This window comes from Erpetoichthys calabaricus, chromosome 2 (genome assembly GCF_900747795.2).
Source record: "Erpetoichthys calabaricus chromosome 2, fErpCal1.3, whole genome shotgun sequence".
Lineage (NCBI taxonomy): Eukaryota > Metazoa > Chordata > Cladistia > Polypteriformes > Polypteridae > Erpetoichthys > Erpetoichthys calabaricus.
In genome coordinates this window covers 223,984,334-224,012,086 of record NC_041395.2, presented here as the reverse complement: position 1 = coordinate 224,012,086, position 27,753 = coordinate 223,984,334, and the positions used below count along the sequence as shown (strand labels likewise).

The 27,753-nt window shown below is 40.2% G+C and overlaps 1 protein-coding gene across 3 annotated transcripts in view; it reads right to left on the bottom strand.

Moving 5' to 3' along the window:
- cdh23 (cadherin-related 23) overlaps window positions 1-27,753 on the bottom strand; it is a 1,336,251-nt gene that overhangs the window by 78,630 nt on the left and 1,229,868 nt on the right. For all 3 annotated transcript variants that reach the window (XM_051923904.1, XM_051923901.1, XM_051923902.1), the window contains exons 40-44: window positions 20,715-20,848; window positions 16,349-16,558; window positions 7,859-7,966; window positions 369-471; window positions 25-150 (exon numbers count right to left, since the gene is read on the bottom strand). In XM_051923904.1, the coding sequence (XP_051779864.1) occupies window positions 25-150; window positions 369-471; window positions 7,859-7,966; window positions 16,349-16,558; window positions 20,715-20,848 (681 nt within the window). The remainder of the gene's footprint in view (window positions 1-24; window positions 151-368; window positions 472-7,858; window positions 7,967-16,348; window positions 16,559-20,714; window positions 20,849-27,753) is intronic.

Below are 27,753 nucleotides of genomic sequence, written 5' to 3'. Positions count from 1 at the left end.
GATCAGCTATTTATTGAGGCCTACCCGTCTGGTTATCCACTGTAAAGAGATCCACTCTAGACCCCAAAAGCCTGTAGGTGACCACTGCATTGGGACCCACATCATTGTCTACAGCCAGGATTGGCCCATTCAGGACTGCCACTGATGTACCTGATCAGACAAAGAATATAAATAATGATAAACTATGAAAAATCAGAATGTAGAAAGACCCACTGTGAAAGTTCACTACAGACTCAACAGGAAACAGACGAAACCATATGGTATACAGCATTCTGTTGATCTATTAGTGTGACAAAAAAGGAATGACTAATTATACTATAGTTTAAAAAAAAACACAAAAATGTTCCTTTTCTCTGTGTACCACCCACCTGAGAGGGAATTCTCTGGAATTTCTGCCTGATAGCTGGATTGAGTAAAGATGGGACGGTTGTCATTTTCATCTAAAATGCTGATTACCAAAACATCTGAATCCTGAGTAAAGAGGAGAAGAAGCAGAAATTACAAAGGAAAACAATCTTGAGACCTTCTTATTCATCATCTGGCCTAAGATGAAAGAAAGTGGACGCTCATTAGAGACAAAGAGCAGCACTAGACTGTAACAGGTTAATGAAAGCGTTCATCTTATGTTTCCACAGTGACTCAAGCAGGGCTGTGATGCATTGCTCAATACTATCAATTAGAGTCGTCTCAGTTGCCTTAATTAGATTGTCTCCTTGTATTTGAGAAACCAGAAGTTTTAACCATTTGGTGTCCCGACAAGGTTTTCTGTCTTGTCTTAGAAGATTTCTTAGAAGAATTTCCCCTTGGGATTAATAAAGTATCTATCTATCTATCTATCTAGAAGTGGAAGAAACCTTTCTGAATGTCAAATTTAGGCTGCAATTTATAACCCCAGTCCTGTGTGGAACTTACAGATCCTCCTAGTGCTTACATATGTTTTCCTTGAGGTACTCTGCCTTACCTTTCTGAACCAGGTTATTGAATACAGAAAACATTTAATGGTTAAATATATGCAGGTATGTATTGTATATTTCATATGTGTGTATGATGGGTGGTCCTTGGTGCAGGGTGGCTTTTTAAATAAATTGTGTCTCTGTAAAGGCACAGGACGTCAGTTGGGTGTGGGTGTGCATGAGTGCATTTCAATCCACGGTTAAATGAGGTGCAGACTCATCTTGTCACACACACGTGCATAGGAGGGCAGATCAGTCAGGTACCTCAGTCGGGAAGCAGAAAAAATGGCTCCTTGCACCTGCACCCAATTAGGTAACAGTGTTAAAAGGAGCCTGCATGGGACAGAAGGGAGAACAAAATGAAAATGAAAGGGAGAGTGGAAGTTAATGGATGGAGAAAGAAGGGCAGGAGTGAGAGAGCTGGTGCAAGACGAATGGAAGCAGGCAGACTGGAACATGAGCCATGGGAGAGGAGTGTATGGCTGGTGCTCAAGTGGGCTGAGGTTTGCTCCTGTTGAGCATGGGAGTAGGAATGACTGGCGCTCAAGGGGGTTGAGGTTTGCTCCTGTTGAGCATGGGTGTAGGAGCAATGCATTACTCCAGAGGACTCGCCCACAAGGCCAGTGAGGGCAGTGGGAGTCAAGGGAGTGGATACTTGGCGGCACCCTGTGAATTGCCATGGGATGGGTAGTGGGGACACGACAAAATCAGAAGGCTGTCTGCACCTGTTGGTTGACATCTCTCCATGCCGCGAGGTCTGAATAGGATAGATTGGAGAGGTGTCAGTTTTAAATGGAAGAATCATGCTGTGTTTCAACCTCATTTGAAGCATATTTATTGGTTTTTAACCTCTACAGTCACTTGTTTGTATAGATTATACATTTATTGTGATGTACCGTAGTTTTTGAACACTATTTATTTGCTATTTAATCTTAATAAAAGAACACTTCACTTTGCACCTACCCATTGGCTGGATGTGTGTGTCCTTACCTGCTAAGCTCATCCCTTGGTTACATTACAGGTGGTGGTGGGCTCAAGAGGCTCCAAGAAGAACCCGGTAACATGGAGCCGACCCACACTGTCACAGTGTGTGTAGATAAATAGAAAGATAGTTACTGTCAAAGTTATGCAAATATTTTATTTAATGTAGCCACATAGCTAATACACAACTTAGAAAAACCAGAATGCTCTTGAAGTCTCACCCCAAAGGATACTCAACACCATAGGGAGTAGAGGAAAAAAAAATAAGGAAGCAACTGGCCAACCTGGGTAAACTCAGAAAATTGCATTTTCACAGGTGATGATGATGATGATATTAACATGCAGGGTAATAATGTAAAACAGTGAACAGCTTACCCAGAGTCCCACAGCTTTCCTTCTCTCACATAACCTCATGCAGATAATCAAGAACATGTTCAGATTTTAATATGACTAAACTCCAGACTTCACATTTGCTACTCTGCCACAGAACTGACTCATAATATCTCAGTTGTAGTTGCTGTGCTTCCCATGGGCTCACCACCTGTAGGAGGGGCCAAGGAGGTTGGGTGCAGTGTGAGTTGGGTGGTGGCTGAAGGCGGGGACCTTGGCGGTCTGATCCTCAGCTACAGAAGCTGGCTCTTGGGATGTGGAATGTCACTTTTCTGAAGAGGAAGGAGCCTGAGCTAGTGCGCGAGGTCGAGAGGTTCCGGCTAGATATAGTCGGGCTCACTTCGACGCACAGCTTAGACTCTGGAACCATTCTCCTTGAGAGGGGCTGGACTCTCTACCACTCTGGAGTTGCCCCCAGTGAGAGGAGCCGAACGGGTGTGGGAATACTTATTGCCCCCCGACTTGGAGCCTGTACCAGTAGACGAGAGGGTAGCCTCCCTCTGCCTTCAGGTGGGGGGATGAGTCCTAACTGTTGTTTGTGCGTATGCGCCGAACAGCAGTCTGGAGTACCCACCCATTTTGGAGTCCCTGGAGGGAGTGCTAGAGGGCATACCTTGTAGCGACTCCCTCATTCTGCTGGGAGACTTCAATGCTCTCGTTGGCAATGACAGTGAGACCTGGAAGGGCATGATTCGGAGGAATAGCCCCCCCCGATCTGAACCCAAGTGGTGTTTTGTTATTCGACTTCTGTGCTCGTCACGGATTGTCCATAACAAACACCATGTTCAAGCATAGGGGTGTTCATATGTGCTCTTGGCTCCAGGACACCCTAGACCTCAGTTCAAGGATCGACTTCGTGGTTGTGTCTTCAGACTGGCGGCCACATGTCTTGGACTCTCGGGTGAAGAGAGGGGCAGAGCTGTCAACTGATCACCACCTGGTGGTGAATTGGCTTCGATGGTGGGGGAGGATGACGGTCAGGCCTGGTAGGCCCAAACGTATTGTGAGGGTGTGCTGGGAACGTCTGGCAGAGTCCCCTGTCAGAAGCAGCTTCAACTCCCACCTCCGGCATAACTTCGAACACATCCCGAGGGAGGTGGGGGACATTGAGTCCGAATGGGCCATGTTCCGTGCCTCTATTGTTGAGGCCGTAAGGTGTTCAGTGCCTGTCGTGGCGGCAATTCCAGAACCCGTTGGTGGACACTGGCGGTGAGGTAAGCCGTCAAGCTGAAGAAGGAGTTCTACAGGACCCTTTTGTCCTGTGGGACTCCGAAGAAAGCTAATAGGTACCGGCAGGCCAAGCGGAATGCGGCTTTGGTGGTTGCTGAGGCAAGAACTCAGGCGTGGGAGGAATTTGGGGAGGCCATGGAGAACAACTTCCGGACGGCTTCGAGGAGATTCTGGTCCACCATCCGGCGTCTCAGGAAGGGAAAGCAGTGCAGTGTCAACACTGTATATGGTGGGGATGGTGCGCTGCTGACCTCAACTCGGGACGTTGTGGGTCGGTGGGGGGGAGTAATTTGAAGACCTCCTCAATCCCACTAACGTGCCTTCCAAAGAGAAAGCAGAGCCTGGGGACTCGGAGGTGGGCTCTCCAATCTCTGGGACTGAGGTTTTTTGGTCAAAAAACTCCTTGGTGGCAGGGCCCCGGGGGTGGATGAGATACGCCCGGAGTTCCTCAAGGCTCTGGATGTTGTAGGACTGTCTTGGTTGATACGCCTCTGCAACATCGCATGGACATCAGGGACAGTGCCTCTGGATTGGCAGACCAGGGTGGTGGTTCCCCTCTTTAAGAAAGGGGACCGGAGGGTGTGTTCCAACTACAGAGGGATCACACTCCTCAGCTTCCCTGGAAAAGTCTATTCAGGGGTCCTGGAGAGGAGGGTCCATCAGATAGTCGAACCTCAGATTCAGGAGGAACAGTGTGGTTTTCGTCCTGGTCGCGGAACAGTGGATCAGCTCTACACCCTTGGCAGGGTCCTGGAGGGTGCATGGGAGTTTGCACAACCAGTCTACATGTGTTTTGTGGACTTGGAAAAGGTGTTCGACCGTGTCCCTCGGGGAATCCAGTGGGGGGTTCTCCGAGAGTATGGGGTACCGGACCCCCTGATAAGGGCTGTTCAGTCCCTGTACAACCGTTGTTAGAGCTTGGTCCGCATTGCCGTCAGTAAGTCGAATCCGTTTCCAGTGAGAGTTGGACTCTGCCAAGGCTACCCTTAGTCACCGATTCTGTTCATAACTTTCATGGACAGAATTTCTAGGTGCAGCCAGGGTGTTGAGGGGGTCTGGTTTGGTGGGCTCAGGATTGGGTCACTGCTTTTTGCAGATGATGTTGTCCTGTTTGCTTCATCAGGCCGTGATCTTCAGCTCTCTCTGGATCGGTTCGCAGCCGAATGTGAAGTGGCTGGGATGGGAATCAGCACCTCCAAATCTGAGACCATGGTCCTCAGCCGGAAAAGGGTGGAGTGCCCTCTCAGCGTTGGGGGCGAGATCTTGCCCCAAGTGGAGGAGTTCAAGTATCTCGGGGTCTTGTTCATGAGTGATGGAAGAATGGAGCGGGAGATCGACAGGCGGATTGGTGCAGCGTCTGCAGTGATGTGGGCTCTGCATCGGTCTGTTGTGGTGAAAAAGGAACTGAGCCGTAAGGCAAAGCTCTCAATTTACCAGTCGATCTACGGTCCTACCCTCACCTATGGTCATGAGCTGTGGGTAGTGACAGAAAGAACGAGATCACGAATACAAGCGGCTGAAATGAGTTTCCTCTGCAGGGTGTCTGGGCTTTCCCTTAAAGATAGGGTGAGAAGCTCAGTCATCCGGGAGGAGCTCAGAGTAGAGCCGTTGCTCCTCCGCATCGAGAGGAGTCAGATGAGGTGGCTTGGGCATCTGATCTGGTGAGGTGTTCCGGCCACGTCCAACCAGGAGGAGGTCCCGGGGAAGACCCAGGACACGCTGGAGGGACTATGTCACTCGGCAGGCCTGGGAATGCCTCGGGATTCCCCTGGAAGAGCTAGAAGAAGTGGCCGGGGAGAGGGAAGTCTGGGTATCTCTGCTCAAGCTGCTGCCCCTGTGACCCGATCTCGGATAAGCGGAAGAGGATGGATGGATAGATGGATAGTTGCTGTATCATGGATATATGCCGACTGTGTGACATACTGTGAAGCAGTATGAAACTGCATTATTAGATGTTTTAAATATATTAAAAATGAGGTTCCTTGGGTTCTGTTAGGAAAATTAAATGGGGTTTTCTCTTTCATTGAGCCCAGCACTTTGAAAGAGAAGAGTACAGGGCATTGAGGGAACAGGGGGCCATCCATCTAGCCAGATAAGTTGAATCAACACTCTGCAGTCAGGAATGGACAAGGAAATATCAGAAATTAATCCTGAATAAAAATGAGGCATACTTAACCCATTCACATACGAATGAAGATAGTTATAGATTATGCATTATTGTGCATTCCAGGCTATTTTATTGTGCTTATTGCACACCCTTTATTATGTAAAGTTCACACATGCAAATTTGAAATATATGCAAATTACATTACGTACATTTTCAGGAACATAATCCCTACCTAAATGAGGCCCAGTTACTACACTACAACAAATTGATAAGTTAAGATTCATGCATTTTTCTGTCCCATCATTAATCAGCCACCAGGAAGCTGTAGAACAGAGGTGGCCAGTTCATGTCTGGCAAGGCCACAATGGCTTCAGGCTATTGTTTTGAATAAATGTGTTCAGATTTAAAGTCAATCTTATTGTTAGCTGAACTCAGTTAATTAGATGGCTTACTTTAGCTCTCATTTTCATATCTTAGAAGATAATAATATGGCTTTTACTTCTCTTTCTTCTTAGCCATGACTATGTTCTCTTAATTGTCTACTATGTTTTCTTAATTAATTTGCTTGTCAAGATTTTTAAGTTTTCTTATTGTTTCTGTCTATGAAATAAAAAGCAATTAACCATGAATCACAAATTATCAATAAGGAAGTGATACCATATTAATAGGTATACATATTTCTCATTACAGAGTTGCTTTTGTCAAAGTATTGTAGCAGCTGGCCAAATGATCATTTACAGACTGGGTCGGTTCAACTACCAATGGGTGACAGTGACCTTTTAAGAATGCCCCACTCTTTTACAGCATAATGGATTATGTGAATTTCCCCTTGGGATTAATAAAGTTATCTATCTATCTATCTATCTATCTATCTATCTATCTATCTATCTATCTATCTATCTATCTATCTATCTATCTATCTATCTATCTATCTATCTATCTATTCACCGCAACTACCAAGGCTGTCCGACAGAAGAAGGAATTTATAAGAGCTTCCATGAGGAGGTGTCAAGATGTGGGAGGAATGACAGTGTGCTAAAGTGAATATCGAGGAGAGTCTGCGTGCTTGGGGTACCGGTAATCATGAGAGACCAAGGGGATACTGTGTACTAAAGAAAGGGTCAGGAGTCTGGAGCAACAAAGGAGAAAACAGCACACTCTGGAGGAGGTAATGTGAGGAGTTGGCTACATAACTACATAACTGCAGTTGCGGGGAAAGAGCTTGAGAATTTGTTGGGACAAGGCAAGGTTGAACTGCATCTCTCCTTGATGTCTTGTATTTGTTATTGTGGAGATGTTTTCCTTGGCTCCTAACATTAAGAATATTTATGAGATTAGCTTTGTTTAGTATAACAATATTTATAACTGTTCATTTAAAGGCTGAACTGCTTATCCTGTGTGGTGTCCCTGGCACTCTTGTCTAGGTATTAATGCAATCCCAGACCAGTAAGACCCAAATTTGGAAAAGCTCGATATGTATGCTTCAGCTGAAGGGGCCTGACTTAGAGGAATATGTTATGAAGAATTTGTGGAAGCTTTTAATGTATGAGGGATCTGCTTTTCTGTAGCAGGTTATCTGGTATGAAGTATAATAATGACAGTGGCTGTCATAGGCCTGACCTCATATACTGGACCACCACATCAGGTAGAATAGGATCCTTCTCGAGACTGTTTACTGAGCCAAGAGCAAGGGAGCTATCGAGAGGAACAAAGCAGGCATGCCCTAGTGGCATTTAAATTTTTTCTTTGTTTAGGTTTTCTACAATGTTGATCCTAATCTATATGCATTCCTTCCTTTATGAGCATTTCCGAGCAGCAAATGCAGACAGATAACCAAGAAATTAGAAATTTACTGAGTACCTTTCTTTTAGGAAACAAGGGCTCTGCTTTGGAAAAAGGTACAGTAAATCATGGAAGTCATGTAAATGCTAATTGTTTATTTTAGCCTATAGTAGACTTTTAAATTGATGATTTCTTAATTTTAATATTTATCAGTGGAACATATATGGGCATTACCTTGGCTGGAAGACAATGCATTTTTGCTTCAGAACAAACTAGTAGTGGTAAAACACAAGGTGTTGTCATCTCTTCTAACAACACAGTTAAGTATTCTTGCAAAAGATACCCACAATGCACAAGAAGAACAGAAAGGTTATTTTTATCGATTGTCCATTTTAACATGTGTATGCTTGCCTACCCTTCGTGCAATACGTGGATTTTCTGGATTATCCTTCACAGTTATGGTTAATCGATACTGGGGCACCCTTTCCCGGTCCAGTGGCCTGTTCACCAGCACAACTCCAGTCTGCAAAAAAGATCAAATGCAAAATGTTACATCAGATAATGAGTAAGGCTGATGAACAAGCTACAGAAAATGTACTATTGATTGTCTCTAATTTAATGAAAAGATTCTGTAGCATAGGAAGTGGGAAATGAGTAGAGCAAGAGACGTACGTTGAACAGCATGCTAGCACTTCTGTTGTGACTGTATACAACTCTGGATGGACTCTTGGCGACCACCAATGGGGAATATGTTAACACTGGTGTTAGGGGTGGAAGTCAAAGCATCCTTCTAGATAGACAGATAAAACCATAACTGAAATGTCAATCACAGATGCATGGTGAGCCTCTTACAGGGACCATTTTAAGGGTGCACTGGAGTATGGGGATTGAACAGTCAGTCATACTGTTTCCATTTCCCTTCTCTCTAAAATGGAAGAATGCCACTTAGAAAAGGACTGGCAAAACTTTCCTCTGCCTCTGGCTAAATCCCTTAAAGGCAAGAAGGATAAAAGTACACCTCATCAGCAGGAAGTTGCCACTTGACCAGAAGTTCCTGCAAAAAGAAGAGAACGTTCCTGGTACTTGAGATAATCCAAAGTGGTTACGACCATAACGTTTTGTTCCCACCTGTCTGCTGTGTATTTTTTAAAAATATGAACTGGTAACAAGGTTTACCAGTTGGAGGCCCAACTCTTGTTTCATGTATTTTGTCTTTCTTTTACAGCAGGTAGGCACCGTGTATGAGCAATATATTCATAATTAATCTAATTAAATGCTCACTACCTTAATCATGTTTTGAAGGGCATATCCTGCCATGGCAGTTAGTGCCACTGCTACCTTGACCAATGTGCTACTTCTTGCCATGGAATGAAACATCAAGCAGGCTGGGTTCAATATGTCCTCTGAAGGTTATTATTGTTCCAGACATTTAACATTACACTTAAACATGAACAACCCAAACTCTGAGGTGGTCTGTCAATGCAAAAAAATAACTTGAAGTTCCAGTTTTCCCATTGTTCCAGACTTCTGGTAAGTCAAAGTAACATTAAAATATATCTCAAAATAAGTACCCATATATTCGAAGATGTCTACAATACATTCTGAGATACCTCAAATACATACAGTATTAAGACAACTTAAATAAATTATTAGATGTATTAAAAAACTTCATGTGTATGTCAGAAATTCTCAAATACATTTTGTGGTATCTCTGACTGGCAGGCTATTATGTCTGCCACTAAGTATTAACTATCTCAGAATCACTTCTTATATAATGTTTGTTTGTTTTCTTTTTTAACAGAATGTTGTGTCCAGATTAAGATATCTGAAAATGTATTTAAGAAATTGTAAAATAACAAGGAAGTCATTTTCAGATACCTTGAAATGCATCTGAGATACCTTTAATTGTATTTGAGATATCTCAAAATAATATTCAGATATCTTGAAATAGCTTTTGTCTTTTTAAGGATAACATAAATTATATTTAAGACATTTGCGATATCCCTAAATCAGACACAGTTTCTGGAATTGGGAATATAGACAATTGTTTAGGGTAGCAAATGCCCCATCACTGGCACAGTAGACCCCTGTCTCAAAAATATCCAAACAACACTCAAACTTGTGGCCACAGCAGGGCATCTTTTCACTGTTCTGCACTTCTCTTCCGACTACAACTGTTGTCTGATAACCAGAATGGAGTCTAAGAAGAGTAAAGGGGTGGCTGTCAAGAAGTACCTTTGATGAGTACCTTCATCAAACCCTCTTACCGTACAGGTCAGTGAAATAACATCTCACAAAATACTATTCATGCATCTCTGCGTTCTCTAAATGCACACAAGCATATGGATTAGAACCCCAGCAAATGACCCTGATTTACAATTAAATACTTACAGAAAATCAATAAATAAAATAGAATAAGTAATGAAAACTACATTTGTTGTACACTGAATTAGTTTAGCTGGACATGACCTGTGACTGATAGGGACAGGATTTCAGCAATACCTCAGTGCCAAAGCCTGGGTGAAGTTTCATTTATAATAGCTGGAAAAAGATTATCGATCGGCAAGTAATCATCATAATTGATTAAGAAAGAGTCAAACCTATTGGACACTGTTTTTAAGAAAAAAAGAAAAGAGGGATCCTAACTATTAATAAACCCAATTTAAATTAATTCACTGATGATATTCCTCTCCCTGTAAACAATATGACAGGGGATCGTCCTCTCACCTTAGCTGTCGCTTTTGTTTTATGAACACCCCAGGTACATTAATGCTTAGGTTTTGAGACTGTCCTTCCTGTTTCACATCCAGTCTCTCTAGTAACATTCCCTTGCTTCCCCACATTTTCAAAGTTCTAGATTTCTCCTCACTTCATTTATCTGTTGCTTTAAGGACATTTGCAGCAAAAGTTGTCTTCTTGCTGGAAATCCCATGATTCCTTTTCTTTTTTCAACTGGAAAAAAATTTTGGTTGGATCTTTTTGGAATTGTTGGAGAGGAGGATCAATGGTGCATCTGGCTCTAACATTGATAAATGGACTGATACAATAGAACTGGCCAGAGTACACAGGACCATTGGTCCTGTCCTCCATGCTACTCCTTTTCTTGCTCTTAATGGGGTCGATGCTGTGCTGTCCTCTTGCTAGCTGGACTGTATGGGCTCCTTTGCTTTGTTATTTATTGTTCTTAATTTGAATGTGGCAGGGTTGGGTTGTGTTGAGGGGCTGGAGGGCAACCTTTAGGTTTTTATTTCAAATCTCTGTAAAAATGGATTACATTTTTCTCTTGTATTCTAAAAAAATGAATGCAAAAAAAAAAGAAAAGGGGAGAAGAGAGCTAAAGATAATGGTATGCCATGTCACAATGTCATCACATACAGGTTTTTTGGATTAGTAATGGAAGTGCTGCTACAATGGGAATGTGACTGGTAGCTAGTTCACTTTATAAAATATTATACAGTAATCCCTCCTCCATCGCGGGGGTTGCGTTCCACAGCCACCCGCGAAATAAGAAAATCCGCGAAGTAGAAACCATATGTTTATATGGTTATTTTTATATTGTCATGCTTAGGTCACAGATTTGCGCAGAAACACATGAGGTTGTAGAGAGACAGGAACGTTATTCAAACACTGCAAACAAACATTTGTCTCTTTTTCAAAAGTTTAAACTGTGCTCAATGACAAGACAGAGATGATAGTTCAGTCTCACAATTAAAAGAATGCAAACATATCTTCCTCTTCAAAGGAGCAAAAAAATCAATAGGGCTGTTTGGCTTGTAAGTATGCGAAGCACCGCGGCACAAAGCTGTTGAAGGCGGCAGCTCACACCCCCTCAGTCAGGAGCAGAGTGAGAGTGAGAGAGACAGATAAAAAAATCAATACGTGCCCTTTGAGCTTTTAAGTATGCGAAGCACCGTGCAGCATAGTTAAAAGCTGCACACAGAAGGTAGCAACGTGAAGATAATCTTTCAGCATTTTCAGACGAGCGTCCGTATCGTCTAGGTGTGCGAACAGCCCCCCTGCTCACACCCCCTACGTCAGGATCACAGATAGTCAGCGCAAGAGAGAGAGAAAGAAAAGTAAGTTGGGTAGCTTCTCAGCCATATGCCAATAGCATCCCTTGTATGAAATCAACTGGGCAAACCAACTGAGGAAGCATGTACCAGAAATTAAAAGACCCATTGTCCTCAGAAATCCGCGAAGCAGCTAAAAATCCGCGATATATATTTAAATATGCTTACATATAAAATCCGCGATGGAGTGAAGCCGCGAAAGGCGAAGCGCGATATAGCGAGGGATTACTGTATATCTTCTTACATACAAAACAGATAACCTTTCCATTAAAATGTTGTCAGCTGGCTATAGCAAAAAGGATAACCTGCTTTCATTTTGACTTTTATGGGCATATGGCTAATTTAGTTCTAATCCAAAACTGCATTTACTTTTTCACATGAAAGTTTGGCTTCTGTAATAACATTTTGTAACAACTCCCCCTTTTCAGGACAGGTGACCAGAAGGTGTGTTCCTACTACAGAGGGATTACACTCCTTAGCCTCCCAGGTAAGGCCTGGAGGGGAGTCTTCATCTGATAGTTAAGCCGAAGATACAGGAGGAATAATGTGGATTCCATCCTGGCTGTAGAACAGTAGGCTGACCTTTTCCCTTGGCAGAGTTCTTGGAGAGCGATTGGGATTATGATAACTGAGTTTACAATTATTTAATAGATTTGGAAAAAGCATATGACTGAGTTCCTTGGCATATGTTGTAGGAGGTGCTGGAGGAATATGAGGTAACAGGGGTGCTCTTACTTGCTATTCGTTCCCTATATGAATGCAGTGAGAGCTGTGTCAGAATACTTGGCGTTAAGTCAAATTCATTCACTGGTCGTTGGACTCTGTCAAGGCAGTGTCTTGTCAACGCTCCTGATTGCGGTTTTCATGGACAGCATATAAAGGTGTAACTGAGAGCGTGAGGGTGTCTAGTCAGGGAGGCTAGGGGTAGCACTGTTGCTTTATACAGACGATGTTGTTCTCTTTGCCTCATCTAACTGTGACCTTTGGAACACAGTCAAACTGTTAGCTTCCAAGTGTGAAGGGGCAGAGATGGGACTCAGTATCTCCAAGTCTGAGGTTATGGTTCTCCCTTGGAAAAGAGTAGATTGCTCTCTCCAGGTGATGTGGGGAACTGCCCTTAGTGAAGGAGTTCAAGTAGTTCAAGTATCTTGGGGTCTTATTCACTAGTAATGGAAGAAAGGAATGCAGGATCAAAAAGTAGATAAAAACAAAATTCTGTGTGAGGCAGACCCAGAACTGGGGACACCTGGGAATTGTCCAGGAAGAGCTAGAATCAGTAGCTCTTCTGAAGTATAGGTTGACCCACTTGGCTGCTGCTGCCCTGACTCTCACCAGGAGAAGCAGTTTCAGATAATGAGATGAGATGACAAGCATTTCCCGAAATGTTAAAATAACTTCCCCTCCATTGCAAAATTTCCCAAATGCATTTCAAGTTATCTTAAAATGACAGGAAGTCCTATTAAAAGTATAGGAAGGTTAACAGGAAATCATTTATAGATGTCTTGAACTGCATTGAAGTTATTTTAAGAAACCTTGAAATATATTTGAAACATTTTACGAAGTATTTCATATATATCAAACAAACCTGTATGTCATTTTAAGATATTTTGAAATGTAGTGTATTTTTGTTATCTAAAATTTCATCTGAAATTTCTTTAAGGAGATGCATTATTAGATACAGTATGTATAATTCACTTTAATATACCTTAAAATGCATTTTGAGGTACTTCTATTATTCCACTTTGCCATAAAGGTTACCTCTCTCTTCCTCTCTGCTGAACAATATAATGATAGGATTATAACTAGAGACAGTTTAGAGCTGAGAAAAATTTTGGCCGTAGAAATAAGGCTGGCACACTGTCACGTTAAGCTGTTGATTTTTAACTAGTGGTAGAGCACACTTGCCAGTGCAGAGGTGGTGATCTCCAAGTGGCTGTTACATAATGCATAATTGAAATGAAGATATCTGTCTTCTAGAGGATTATGATCCATGTCTTAGGGAAGTATCCCCTTTGCTCAGTAGAGGTTCTAATGTTAATACAGTATGTTTGAACACTCTACTTCAGTCTGGCATTGTTTAGCATTATGTAAAGTATCTTGGACTGGTACACCTTTGCTAATTGAGGAGTTTATAAAAGAAATAGTACTGTGGTTTATGAGGCAAATGTTATCATATCTCAGTGATCAAGGAAGGTTCCCAATAAGGAAGGCATTCAAATGCTGCTTTTCCTCTAGCACTAAAGACTAGGTAGAACCAGAATTAGCTTAGCCTGATTCCGGTTGTATCTCAATTACATTTTTTACATAAAGTAGGCAGGTGGAATCAGCTGTTAGTTCCTGTCTACATACAAGAATTTGCTCTGACCTGGGAACACCTCAACTTGGCTAGAAAGACATTGTAGCCACCAGCTGGTGTCAGCATGTGTCATTATGCTGATGACAAGACTGCATTCAAGCACTGGTGCTCTGTGTCCTCTTTTACACACTTTAGTTGGATTAATTGTTTATGTAAGTAACAAAAGTGTTGTGATGAGTGAAATGATACATATAAAACTGAATTCTCAGCAAAACTCAGTGTCTCCATTCACAAAATTATCTAATTGCACTTCACTTCCAGTGAAATTACTGCCATGGACCCAAGAAGAATGGTGTTTAGTTCTGTCTGGAAACATTTACATGCAATAATTTAAAATGGTTCTCTCTATCATTTAGTTTTTAAATAAATATCTAATTTCCTGTTATGCATAATCAACTATGTGTTGTGATTGTTCTACTGGTACAATCTTGGCGATTACAATCTTAAAGATGCATAAGAGACAGAAAAGAAACTCAAAGTTCCATTGCACATGGAGTATGTATTCCATCAAGTTCATCTACAGGAATCAAGAAGTCAGGAAGTGTGGTTGCTAAGTAACAGTTGGCAGGGAAGGGGGGCAAGTGGCCTATCATGTAAGTTAGTTTTTCTGTGATGAAAATGCAGTAATGTGCAAGATGGTGCATTGATGTGTGTTTTTGTGTGGAAAAAATGTAGCATGTTACATCTTTTAAAAACACACCGTGGTGAACAAGAGGCATAAATAAAATAACTTTTACTGGTGTGCAGGTGAAACCCACTTTACACAGCTGTCAAAAAGAGCACAGTAAAATTATGGAGGTGTGAATAAGGATTTAGGGAGCAATATTTCTTATTTTCTACTCCAAAGAACATTAAAACTATAAAAAAAACTCTTTTTAGAGTGTTTCACTTTATTTACTACATTTGGTAAGCATGCAGTTTTTTTTCATAACCTCCTCTGAATAGACCTTCAAACAAAGCTTATAATTAGAGATGTTAACATTATCCATCAAAACAAAAGAACAATCAACATTAAATGAGCATGAAGAAAGTTTGTTTCAGGCAAGTCTCTTCATCAGAATTTCTCCCAAAAATCATCAGTTGACCGTCTTAAAAAAATGAACATTGTCAGGCACGTGCACCTAGGGTACGTCAGTTGAGAGTGGTGGGAGAGCAGCGTTAACAGAATTTCTCTTTGAACCTTTGGAACAGAGGAAGAAAAAATCAGTAGTGGTCTCCCCTAGACTTTCTCGTATACTCAGATATGGGGATGGATATTTGAGGAGTAAACTGCAAGACAATGATTATATTTTTATATTATGTGCATTGAAGAACCATCAACAACAAATCAAATCAAATTAATAATATGTTGAACAATTATTAAAAAAGTAAAGTTGAATAAATTGAACTTTGCAGCTGCATGAATAATAAAAGTACCACTTCTGGTTAAAGGAAATAGCTCACAGGTTGATAGAAATCTACATTTTGTACCTAATACTGTATTTGTATGTAAAATTTGGTTGACCTAAGTGAAAGCGTACTCAAGTTATCATGTTTACATACACACACACACACAGACAGACACATAGACATAATTAAAAAAATTGTATTTTTGGACTCAGGGAGGTCTAAAACCTTGAGATTCATCAAAATCTTGAAATCAAATTTTTGGACGATTACAATACTTTCCCTACGAGAAAGTAAATTGGACTCAGGGAGGTCTAAAGCATTGAGATTCATCAAAATCTCGAGGTCGAATTTTTGTACGATTACAATACTTTCCCTATATGAGAAAGTATAAATGGAGGAAACATTACATGTTTTCCACTGCGACACCAGAAGCCTGCCACTTCTGCTTCTTCCACTTTTTAAGAGGGATGCAGACTGGAAGTCAGGGTTCATTATTGAACCATTATCCAAGAAAGATGGAGCTGCATCTGTGAAAGCACTACACCCAGGCCGAGGAAGTCACTATTTAGACCACATAGACTTTTTAAGTCTATTTTTTATTTAACTGAGCTCACTATTAATTAGCACTCCGCCATGGACTCAAGAACCTCATCTGTGTCTCCCCATTTTGTTTTGCAACATGTCCAATTAAGCTTTGACTTTAACAAAATCAGAAACAGAAACCAGGTTTCTTTTTTCCTTTAAAACTCAGTAAATGTAGCTAGAGAAATCAATGGCCAATGATGAACAGATCATGGCTATGCAAATCTCAGACATCAGTGGTTATCTTAAACAAATTAAAGGTTATCTCTAAGAGCTTTCTAAAAAGCAGGCTAGCAGTTGCAATCTGAATTGTAATATTGGTTCTGTTCCTATCAATAAAACACCCAGTATAATGCCTAAGTTGACATATTGACTGGGTTAGCTCTGTCGTTTTTGATATTATTAAACTCATTAAAAAATTAGTAAAGGGTACCAGCTTCCAAATTATCATTCAGTATAAGTGACTAAAGGAAACATATTTCTAGCCTGTGCAGAAAACATGGCTTACCGTCTCATTGATGTAGAAGGCATTGTCTGTGTTTCCTCCAGTAATGTTATAGGTAAGCAAGGCATTCCTGCCACTGTCCGTGTCACTTGCCAGCACCCGACATATTTCTGTGGAAACAAAGGCTCCCTCACTTACACTCTTCTCCAAAGGCAAATTCTGTATGACTGGATCATTGTCATTGATATCCAAAACACGAACTCCAATGAGTACCTGGGAAATATGAAAAAAAGAGTAATGGAAGAGAGGTTTGCCTTAGTTAATTATGAAATTAGATGTTATGCTGGCAACCATAACCCATATAGACCTAATTACTATCCCATACACATATGGATCAGATAAGAACGATGAAATCATTCAGCCAAGCACAACTTGGTCAATATCTGTTCCTACAAATTTGCAAAATATCGTTGAGATTCAAAGGTGCTCAAAAAACTTATGTACCTGATGTTTTCTATGTGGAAGAATACTTTCTAGTAATAGTACAAAATGTATTCTAAAACAGCTTCCATCTGTACTCTCAAATTCTTTTTAATGAACTAATTTCAAAGTAACAGCTGGCATCCACACTACAGACTCGTTTCATAATTTTAAATATATTTATCATGTTACTTCTTTAACTCTGTTTGCTTCAATGTAGACATTTTAACTTATACCCCAAAGTCCTGGAAGATATAAACATACACATGCATGGACATCTGTGTCACTAGCACAGTTGAGGTTGGAATGGAAGGTGAGAAAGATAGAGGGAGGAGGCCTGCCAGATAACTGGCTTGTTGGCTAAGAGGCAGTCAAGTTAAGAGTGAGATTTCTTTGGGCAGAGGGAGTGAAACCTGTTGAAATTCACAGAATTTTGGCTTTGCATGGAAATGAAATCAGCATGACTCAACAAAAAGTTTATAAATGGGTAAAAAGGTTTAAAGCGGGAAGAACAAGTGTAACCGACAAAGGCTGACCATCAACATCGAGCACACAAGCCAACACCCACATGGCAAATGCCTTCATCAGAGAAGACCAATGGATTATTTTGTTCAATGTTGCTGCACATACGGATGTCAATTATGGATCTGCACATGCCATTGTGCACAATGACTTGAGGTACCATAAAGTTTGTGCAAGATGGGTACCCAAACAACTTACTGATCTGCACAAGCTAACATCCCTTGGTGAATTTCAGCAAGGTTCACTCCCTCTGCCCAAAGAAATCTCATTTTGGGCATACTGTTCAACAATAGTGCAATCCTACAGCGAAGTGTCTATGTTTATTTGACCTCTGCTTCAACTAGACTAATGGTAGAGTGCTGCACTGTGTGTGAACGTATTGTATTGCATCAGTCTCTGTCCATTGCAGTTACCTCACATATGTACACACACGCACACACACACGCACACATATTATATATATATATATATATATATATATATATAGTATATGGATGCAAACACACACACACACACATATATATATTTATACATACAGTACATCCTAGAGTTGTTTAAGTATTGTAAATTCTTGTTTTTTAAGCTTGAAAATTGTGCCTCGGCTAAGGCAGTTGATTTTCTATTATTTTGTAAGATCACATCAAACTCACATTGAGGATGCTGATTGTTTGCAGACTGCAACATTAGCAACGGTATGTGGACTTCAAACTGTTGAGTACACCTTTACAAACTGCTCTTTTGAGGGTGACAAATGATCTTCCGTATATAGCTGATGATGGGGATTGTGCCTATCTAACTTTGCTTGATATACAGTAAGTACTGCTTTTGATACAATTGACCATGACCATACTATTCAGCTATACCATTTGGAGCATTTGGTAGGCATTAAGGCCAGAGCTCTAACCTGATTCAAATCTTATTTTAATAACAGATCTTTTTTTTGTCACCATAGACACTTTTTCCTCTTCTTCTGCTACTATTTCTTCTGGAGTTCCCCAAGGTTCCACTTTGGCTCCAACAGTCTTTGTCCTATACATGCTTCCTCTAGGGCCAGATATTCAACATCATAATGTTACATTTCATTGCTATTCTGATGACACACAGTTATATCTACCCTGAAGCCAACTGACGACGGTTCAGTATTCAATTTGTTCCATTGCTTTAAGGATTTTAAATGCTGGATGGCTCATAACTTCATTCATAACTTCATTCAAAGACAGACATACTGCTTTTTGGAAATCCTGTTTCCGTCAGTATACTTGCCAATAACCTTTGTCCTCTCCCCCACCCCCATATTAAAATACATGCAAAAAACCTGGGGGTGATTTTTGATTCTTCCCTTTGTTTAAAAATATAGATGTGTTGGTCTAGGGCAGGGGTCCTCAATCACGGTCCTGGAGGGCCGCAGTGGCTGCAGGTTTTTGCTCCAACCCAATTGCTTAATAAGAAGCACTTACTGCTCAAGTAACACTTCTGTTTCACTTTAGTTGTCTCGTTTGTTAAGATTTTGAACCCTTATTGCTTATTTTAGTCTTAAACAGCTGTAGTCTTGGTTTTAATTGTTCCTAATTAGCAATAACATGCAAATGACAAAAGAGCAGTTCTCCATTTAGCTTGTTACCATTTACACCTGTGTGCATTTATCAGGCACTATTGGGTTTAATTAAATATTTGGAAGGAAAGTGAAGAGAAAAAAGTGAAGGACTGAGAATTACTCATCCATTTTAGCCATCAAATCATTTGCATGATAAACTTAGAAAGGGGAAGAAAATCTACATTATGAGAATTACCTGACATAGTAGAGTTAAAGCACTAACAAGCCATGAAATTAAATTATTGGCAAGAATTGCTTTCTAATTAAGCAACTGGGTTAGAACAAAAACCTGCAGCCACTGCGGCCCTCCAGGACTGTGATTGAGGACCCCTGGTCTAGGGTAATATCTATTATCTCAGAAACATAGTCAAAATCAAGCCGTTCTTATCTGCCAAAGACATAGAGACTTTTATCCTTGCCTTTGTCTCCAATAGGTTGGATTATTATATTTCCCTATATCCTGGAGTCAGTCAGGCTCCCTATCTCACATTTTGCTGATTCATGTCATGTTCCCTCCACAAAAGGGAACATATTACTCCTATTTTGGCCTCTCGTCATTGGCTGCCTGTCAGTTTCTGGCTCTTCTGTATATTTCAGATTTCCTCTTCCAATATTCTCCCTCCAGGGCACGGAGATCATCATCTCAGTTTCTCTTATCAGTGCCACACTGTCGGTTCATGAGGAAAGGTGATTGATTTTTTTAGTGGCTCTTCCAAAACTCTGAAATGAGTTACCTTTACTTGTCAAAACTGCTGCCACAGTCCAGACATTTAAATCGCATTTAAAGGTGCATCTTTTTTCTCATGCTTTAGGAGACAATGAATAATGTTTTTGCCTAGAAGTCATAATGTTCTTTTAAGCTTTGGGGTTTGGAGACCAGATTGAATTGTCTTTGTATAGTTTTGATACAAATAGAAAAACCATCCACTGGTAGTTTCACAACTTTTGCTTGATCGCCAATCAATCTGAGCTCTTAATTCTTGTCACTTGCTTAAGACAAACTTTTGAGACCTACCAAAAAGTTTTAATTCATTGTTTGACTTTTCCTTTATCATATATGCCTTTGAAAATAATAATAAAATATTCATTAATTAAGAGAGCTTCAAGCTGGCATGGAAACTAGAAAGCATGCAGCTGCTATGGTCAAAAATTCTCCACTGCTTATACAGACTGATTCTGTTTTTTAGCGGGGATATCCTCACCAGCAACAAAAATGTCCACAATGAAAGTTCACCAAAGTTTATATTTTTAAAAGAAATTATATTTCTGTAGAATTAGAATTCTATAGAATTTTGATTTAAATAGCATAAGATTTTATTTTATATTTAATTTAGTCCTATAAATAGTCTCTGCGCAATCATGCATACATGAAAAAAGAGAAAGGCGGGATTGCTTTAAAGGCAGTAAAGTTTTTTTTTACTTTCAAAAATAACAGTGATGGCTTCTTTTTGTACTTCTACCACGTAGGTGTATGACATTAAAGGAAGTGGTAGAAGTCACCTTTCAAGTGCTGACTTGATTTTCCCCTTTACCTTCTCTTTGGCTTGTTCCGTGATAGATGATTAGAAAGTGCTGACTATATACCTCCATTTCCGTGATGGGCTATTACATGATGGAACTGAAGAGCACAGCATGAAATAACAAAAAGTCAAATAAAATCCCCGTTTCCCCCAATAAAGTAAAAACACTCATTACATATGCTAGAGAAACTGAAAAAGGACAAGCTCAGAGCACTGAAAAGTAAACCAGAATCATATTTGAAGCTAGTCTTGACCATTTGGATTGTGTCTGACATGAATGTTATGAAGTGAATTCCCATTGCAGTTTCCATACCGTACTGCTAAGTGCTGGCTGCCCAAGGTCCTTGGCCATTACTGTAATATTATAAGTGGCAATATTCTCTCGGTCCAGTTCTATATCCCGTCTCACGCGCAGCTCTCCCTCCACTGGTGACACCACAAACTCATCTGCAAGAAAGAAACAAATTTACACTGTTAGGTATCATGACTTCTTTTCTCTTTATACCTAAGATTTCATTTGAAACCTTCTCTTGGTTAACCATGACAAGATTAATGTGTGAGAAAATATAAAAGTGATGCAAAAGGTCACATTGCACATTCTTATGACATAAATGTTTACTTGAAGAGTCATGAACACATAGATTACACATATACACCAGTCAGCCACAACATTAAAACCACTCACAGGTGAAGTGAGTAACACTGATATCTTGTTACAACGGCACCTGTCACTGGGTGAAGAAGGTATATTAGGAAGCAAGGGAGCAGCCAGTTCTTAAAGGTGATGTGTTGGAAGTAAAAATGGGCAGGTGTAAGGATCTCAGTAACTTTGACAAGGGCCAAATTGTTATGGCTAGATGACTGGCTCAAAGCCTCTCCAAAATGACAGGTCATGTGGGGTGTTCCCAGTATGCAGTGGTCAGTACCTACCAAAACGTGGTTCAAGGAAGGACAACTGGTGAAATGGTGACAGGGTCATAGGTGCCCAAAGCTCACTTATGCATGTGGGGAGTGAAGGCTAGCCTGTTTTGGTCCGATCCCACAGAATAACCACTGTAGTACAAAATGTTGAAAAACTTAATGATGGCCATGAGAGAAAGGTATCAGAATACACAGTGCATCACAGCTTGCTGCATATGGGGCTGCATAGCTGCAAACTGATCAGAGTTCTCATGCTGACCTCCGTCCACCACCAATGGGCATGTAAGAATCAGAACTGGACCATGGAGCAATGAAAGAAGATGGCTTGGTCTAATGATTCACATTTTCTTTTAGATTATATGGATGGCCAGGTTCATGTGTGTTAATTAATTGAGGACAAGTTGGCAGCAGGAGGCACTACAGGAAAGAGGCAAGCCAGAGAAAGCAGTATAAAGCGCAATGTTCTGCTAGGAAACCTTGGGTCCTGGCATTCATGTGAATGTTACTTTGACACGTACCACCTACCTAAGGATTGTTGCAAATGATGTACACCCCTTCATGACAATGGTATTCTCTGATGGCAGTGGCCAATTTTAGCAGGATAATGCACCCTGCTACACTGCAAAAATTGGTTTGAGGAACATAACAAAGAGTCCAAGGTGTTGACTTTGCCTCCAAATTCCCCAGGTCTCATTCCTTTCAAGTGTCTTTAGTATGTGATGGAAAAACAAGTGTGATCCACTGGGGCCTTACAGGACTTAAAGGAACTGCTGCTAACTTCTGTTGCCACAGGACACCTTTAGATAGATAGATAGATAGATAGATAGATAGATAGATAGATAGATAGATAGATAGATAGATAGATAGATAGATAGATAGATAGATACTTTATTAATCCCAAGGGGAAATTTAGAGGTCTTGCAAAGTCCATGCTTTGACAGGTCAGAGCTTTTTTGGTGGCACGAGCGGGACCTACACATTATTAGGCAGATGGTTTTAATGTTGTGGCTGATAGGTGTATAAATATAAAATAAAGACATCTGTTCAAGGTCACCAGCTTACAGCCAAGCACTGATTAAATAGGGGGCATCACATTGACACAGGTCACTACTTTTGGGTCTTGTCTTTAGCCTTCAAACTCCATTGCAGTTTACTTCTAAGCTCATGACTAGCACTTGTGTATAGATTGGATACTTGACTCTTAACAGTGTTGACTCCTGATTTAAGATAGGCTTTTTGTTGCTTTAAAAACCCTAATCTACTTATTGCAAATAGGTTATCCGCATTATAAGCCTCTGATTTCTTATAAACTCACACAGTAGTCTGCAATGACTTCCTTTCTTGTTGCAAGATGTGGCCTGCACAAACCACAAAAGCAGAAAGGAAGATAATGAACCAAACCAAACATTGTCAGTAACTGTAAATGAATCAGATGCAGTACAACCTTTTAAATACAATGGAAGGTTGTTTTATGCTTAGCATAGTGACAGACACATTCACTAGCTTTAGAATTTCTTATGTGTTTCCTAACACAAGCAAGATGGAAGGATTTTTCTTAACATCAAGCATTGTGTGCAGAAAATGACAAATCTGGAAGAGATGATTATCTATCTATCTATCTATCTATCTATCTATCTATCTATCTATCTATCTATCTATCTATCTATCTATCTATCTATCTATCTATCTATCTATCTATCTATCTATCTATCTATCTATCTATCTATCTATCTATCATTATAGTTCAATTTACCTCCTCTTGAAAGAATCCCTGGCAAAACAAGGAAAAACATAAAGGACTCTTGGTGCTTGCCCAGAGAGGGTCACTGGAACACACTGTTGGTTAACTCCACCCAAAGAAGTTTAAAGTAAGACACTCTGCTACACGCTAGACATTCCTCCTCAACTTAAACACAACAAGCAAGAATCTTCATCTTCTCAGGGTTAAAAAACAAAAACTTTATTAACTGTCATTAACCACAATTTCTTTAATTTTTAAAATATATTAAACTTGAATATATTCTATTTACATTGTATTATTTTTGATGTAAATTTTTAAAAGTGGTATTAAAGTTGTATTAAAGAGAAAACAATGCTCTGTCTATATTAATACTATGGTTCATTATTTCTTATAAGAAAAACAGTTCTATCAATTGTATAGTGCCTTTCATATCTATCTATCTGACAAGAAGGTCAAAAAGGCAGAGTGGAAGTGGGTGTGGTCAAACTGGTCTGGGAAAAGAACCCACAATGGAGGTGGGAAAGGTCCTTTAGATACCAAGTAGGCTAAATGGTAGACAGGGCTACAAATATGAGAGAGTTGCAAGCTTCTTTTGTTAATTTATATTGATAAAATACAAATACAGTAAAAGGAAACTAAAAATATTAACAATATTTTTGGACGATGTAAGGAAAAAAGCAAACACCCCCCTTGACAAAAGCCTGAGATGACTAACTGAACAGAAGCACAATCTTCTTCTTCTTCCTTTTCATCTTTTCTCACTTCTACCTGGGGTTGATGTACTTGATTAAATCTCTCCATACAGCTCGGATTTGCACCTCTTCCTCCTCAGTCAAGGCCTTTTCCTTCAGATCTTCTTTTACTTTATCCATCCACCTCCACTTTGGCCTCCCTCGCTTTCTCTTCCCCTATACTTCCATTCCCATCACACTTTTGCCTACATATTCATTGTCTCCCCACATCACATGTCCACACCACTTCAACTCTACACATCCATCTCGACATGTTAATTTCTGACACATCTAACTCATGTGCTCCCTTTACTGTACATTTCTCAGATAGATAGATAGATAGATAGATAGATAGATAGATAGATAGATAGATAGATAGATAGATAGATAGATAGATAGATAGATCGATACTTTATTGATTAAGAGTGAAATTTAAGTACCAGTAGCCAAGAATTATACCAAGTTAAATACAAACATTTAAGTACACACTATACAAATAACAAATCACAATCACAAGCTGGAGCATACAATAATGACAGTGCAATAATAGTGCATACATCATTACTGGTCTTACTACTGGCTTAAAAAACTTACCTTTAATCTTTGCCTTAATTCTTTAATCACACAATATTCCTGATTACTTCTTCCAGTTGTTCCATCCACACTGCACTCCATGGCTTATCTCTGCATCTAGTTTTCTATCTTAGGCTACCAGTCATCCTAGATATTTAAATGTATACACTCGTTTCAATAGATCTCTCTGCAGGCTAACTTCTAAAATCTGATCATCATTTAATTTCTTATACTTTGCCCTCTTTCTATTTATCTTCAATCCTCTATGTTCCAAAGCCCTTCTATATTCTTCCAACTTCCTCTCCACTTTCTTATTTCTGGTGCTACATAACAGAATGTCATCAGCAAAAATCAAGAACCAGGGGGATTGGTCTTTTATCCCATGACTCAGCACAGCCATAACTACTGTAGATCAGTTAGGTAAGGACATAGCTAGGAAGATTCCTGGTGCAACCTACAATAACTGAAATCTTTTTTTGTGACCCCAACATTGCATCCTCACTCCATCATACATATCCTGGACAATCCTCTCATACTTCACTGATATTCCTTTCTCTCTCATGCTCCTCCAGTGTATTACAAGCCTTTAAACAGAATTAAATAGAAACATAAAAAGAGAAAAAAAAAGTCGTTGGGTAAACTGGCACAACAAACTCACCCCATGCAGGAATGCACAGCAAAGTAAGGAAAAATAAAAAAGGTGCACAGGAGAAAACTGTCTTATGGAACAACCTCCAATCAGCTCTTTACTAACTGAAGACCATGAAGCCAGTTTTGGATAGTGGAGCTGAAAGAGTTGTTGATCCGAGAGGAAGAAAGTTCATGAAGAATAAGACCGTAAATTTAAGATTTCCAGACTGCAGGAGAGATAAGGTCAAGAGATTTCTAGAGAGAGACTGAAAGAAACTTATCTGCAGTGGTGGCAGTCATTAAAGCTTCTGTTGGGAGAGAGAAAGTAAGGAAGGAGTAGAAAGATGAGAGCTGCAAGCTGATTGAAAGATAGAAGCGCCTCCCCAGGTTGTTAGGCAGACATAAGGAATGAGTAGTCAACAGGCAGCTATGGGGGACCGGGACAGGACTGAGAGATTTTTCCTAAAGAATCAGAGCACAGGACAGTGGTGTTGCCGTGGTTAAGGTGCAGGCTCATGACCCTTATAACATAGCTTCTGAAAAGGCTGGAAACACTAAGGGAATTGGATCTACCAGAGTGTGTTCTGGGTTAAAAGCCACAGGAATTTTTTTGTGACCCCTTATTGTTTCAGGAGATTGCTTTTCAGGTAATGTCTTGTTACATTACATGGGCAAGATTGAAGTCAGAAAGTGATTTAGGGGAAAGACTTAACCCTTGCGGAAAGTTAGTGTGACGGGGTATGGGAAGAAATGCAAAGAAGAGAAAGATAGAAGAGTTTGGGAAGAGAGGTGGGCTATCTGGTACTTATGGCCCAAAAGCTTATTACAGTAGCCAAATGTGCCAGTCATCTTACAGTGTACACTGTGAGGCCCAACGGAGCAACAGGGTAGCATTATGACACTTCTGGCTCAGGTTATGTTGGTACCCAAAGGTTCCCATCTCTTAAGAGAGCTGGGTGATCTTTTTAATTCCCCTTGCATCAATGTTTTAAGGTTTCTTTAGGTCTCTCCCCACTGAACACAGAACTAAAACTCTCCCATCTGCAGCAGTAAAAATTACATTTCGTGATGCAGATTATTAACTCAGGTCCTATGGGACTGCCTGACTGTATGTCTGTAACTTTCAGTGAAGTGTTGACAAATATTCTAATAACTAAAATCATCACTTTTTAAAATTTTCAGGTCATTTGTCCCTTTTGTGTTTGTTGTAAAATATCAGCCAACTTTGTTCTTTGACATTGGTGTATGAGTGTCTTAAGTATGCTTATTTGCTTATTGCGTGGTAAAACCTTTAAACATTTATACTAGCCAACAAGTGGCAGATGGTTTCCATTGCCATCAATGGCATTAAAAATAACTGCTATATTTCTGATTTTCCTTTTGTTATTTTAATGACTTTAAAATTGCCACTTTAGGAGCCTTTTCAAGGTGGGTGATGTTCTTTGTAGTTGCATCTGCCAACACTGAGTTTTGCACTAAGCTCGATAGAACTTCCTGTGTGATATGTGACTGTTCCAGTATTTCATCATTGGCTGCTGTGCTGGTACATACTGCTTCAGACACTGAGGCGTAGCTCAGAAGCAGTGATTCAGTGGTTGGCACTGCTGCCTCATTGATCAAGCTTCCTGAGTTCCAGTCCAGCACCCAGTTGTTGCCCTTGTGTGGCATCTGCGTGGGTTTTTCCTCCTACATTCTTCAAGACATAAGTGTTAGGTGAATGGATGATTCCGAATTCAAGTGTGAGTGCGTGGGTGTGTGCGTGAGTGAGCTGTGAGATGGACTGACACATTACACTGGGTTGTTTCCTGCCTTACTCCTACTTCTGCTGGGATAGGTTCCAGCCCCCAATTACAATGAATTGGATTAAGTGGGCTCCAAGATGTTATATTGTGTTAAATTATTAAAGTCACACATATTATTTCTTGACCACCCACATTTGATTTCAGCACCAAAATGTGTGGTCCCATGGGATTACTACAGGAATGGATCTATCTATCTATCTATCTATCTATCTATCTATCTATCTATCTATCTATCTATCTATCTATCTATCTATCTATCTATCTATCTATCTATCTATCTATCTATCTATCTATCTATCTATCTATCTATCTATCTATCTATCTATCTATCTATACTATATGGCCAAAAGTATGTGGACACCTCTTCAAAATAATGAATTTGTGTATTATTATTAATAGGTGCATAAAATCAAGCACATGGCCATGGAATCTCCATTGACAAACACTGACAGTAGAATTGGTCATAGTGAATAGCTCAGTGACTTTAAATGTGTTGTATCCCTTACAAGAGAGTTTCAAACTGCCTCTGGAAGCAACATCAGCACATATCTGGGCTTTGGGATCTTAATGAAATGGGTTTCCTTTACCAAGCAGCTGTACACAAGTCTAAGATCACTACACATGATGCCAAGTTTTGGGCAGAGAGGTGTGAGGTACGGCGTCATTAGAGTCAAGAGCAGTGGAAACATGTTTTCTGGAGTTATGAATCACACTTCACTCTCTGGCAGTCTGATGGATGAATATGGGTTTGGTGGATGCCAGGGGAATACTGTATAGTTTGGTGGAGGAGATGTAATGGTCTTGGGCTATTTTTCAGGTTTTGGGCTAAGCTCTTTGTTTCCAGTGAATGATGCTGTTACTACTTACAGCATGCAAAGACATTTTCAACAACTGTGCACTTCCAATTTTGTGTTAACAGTTTGGGGATGGCTCTTTTTTGTTACAGCTTGACTT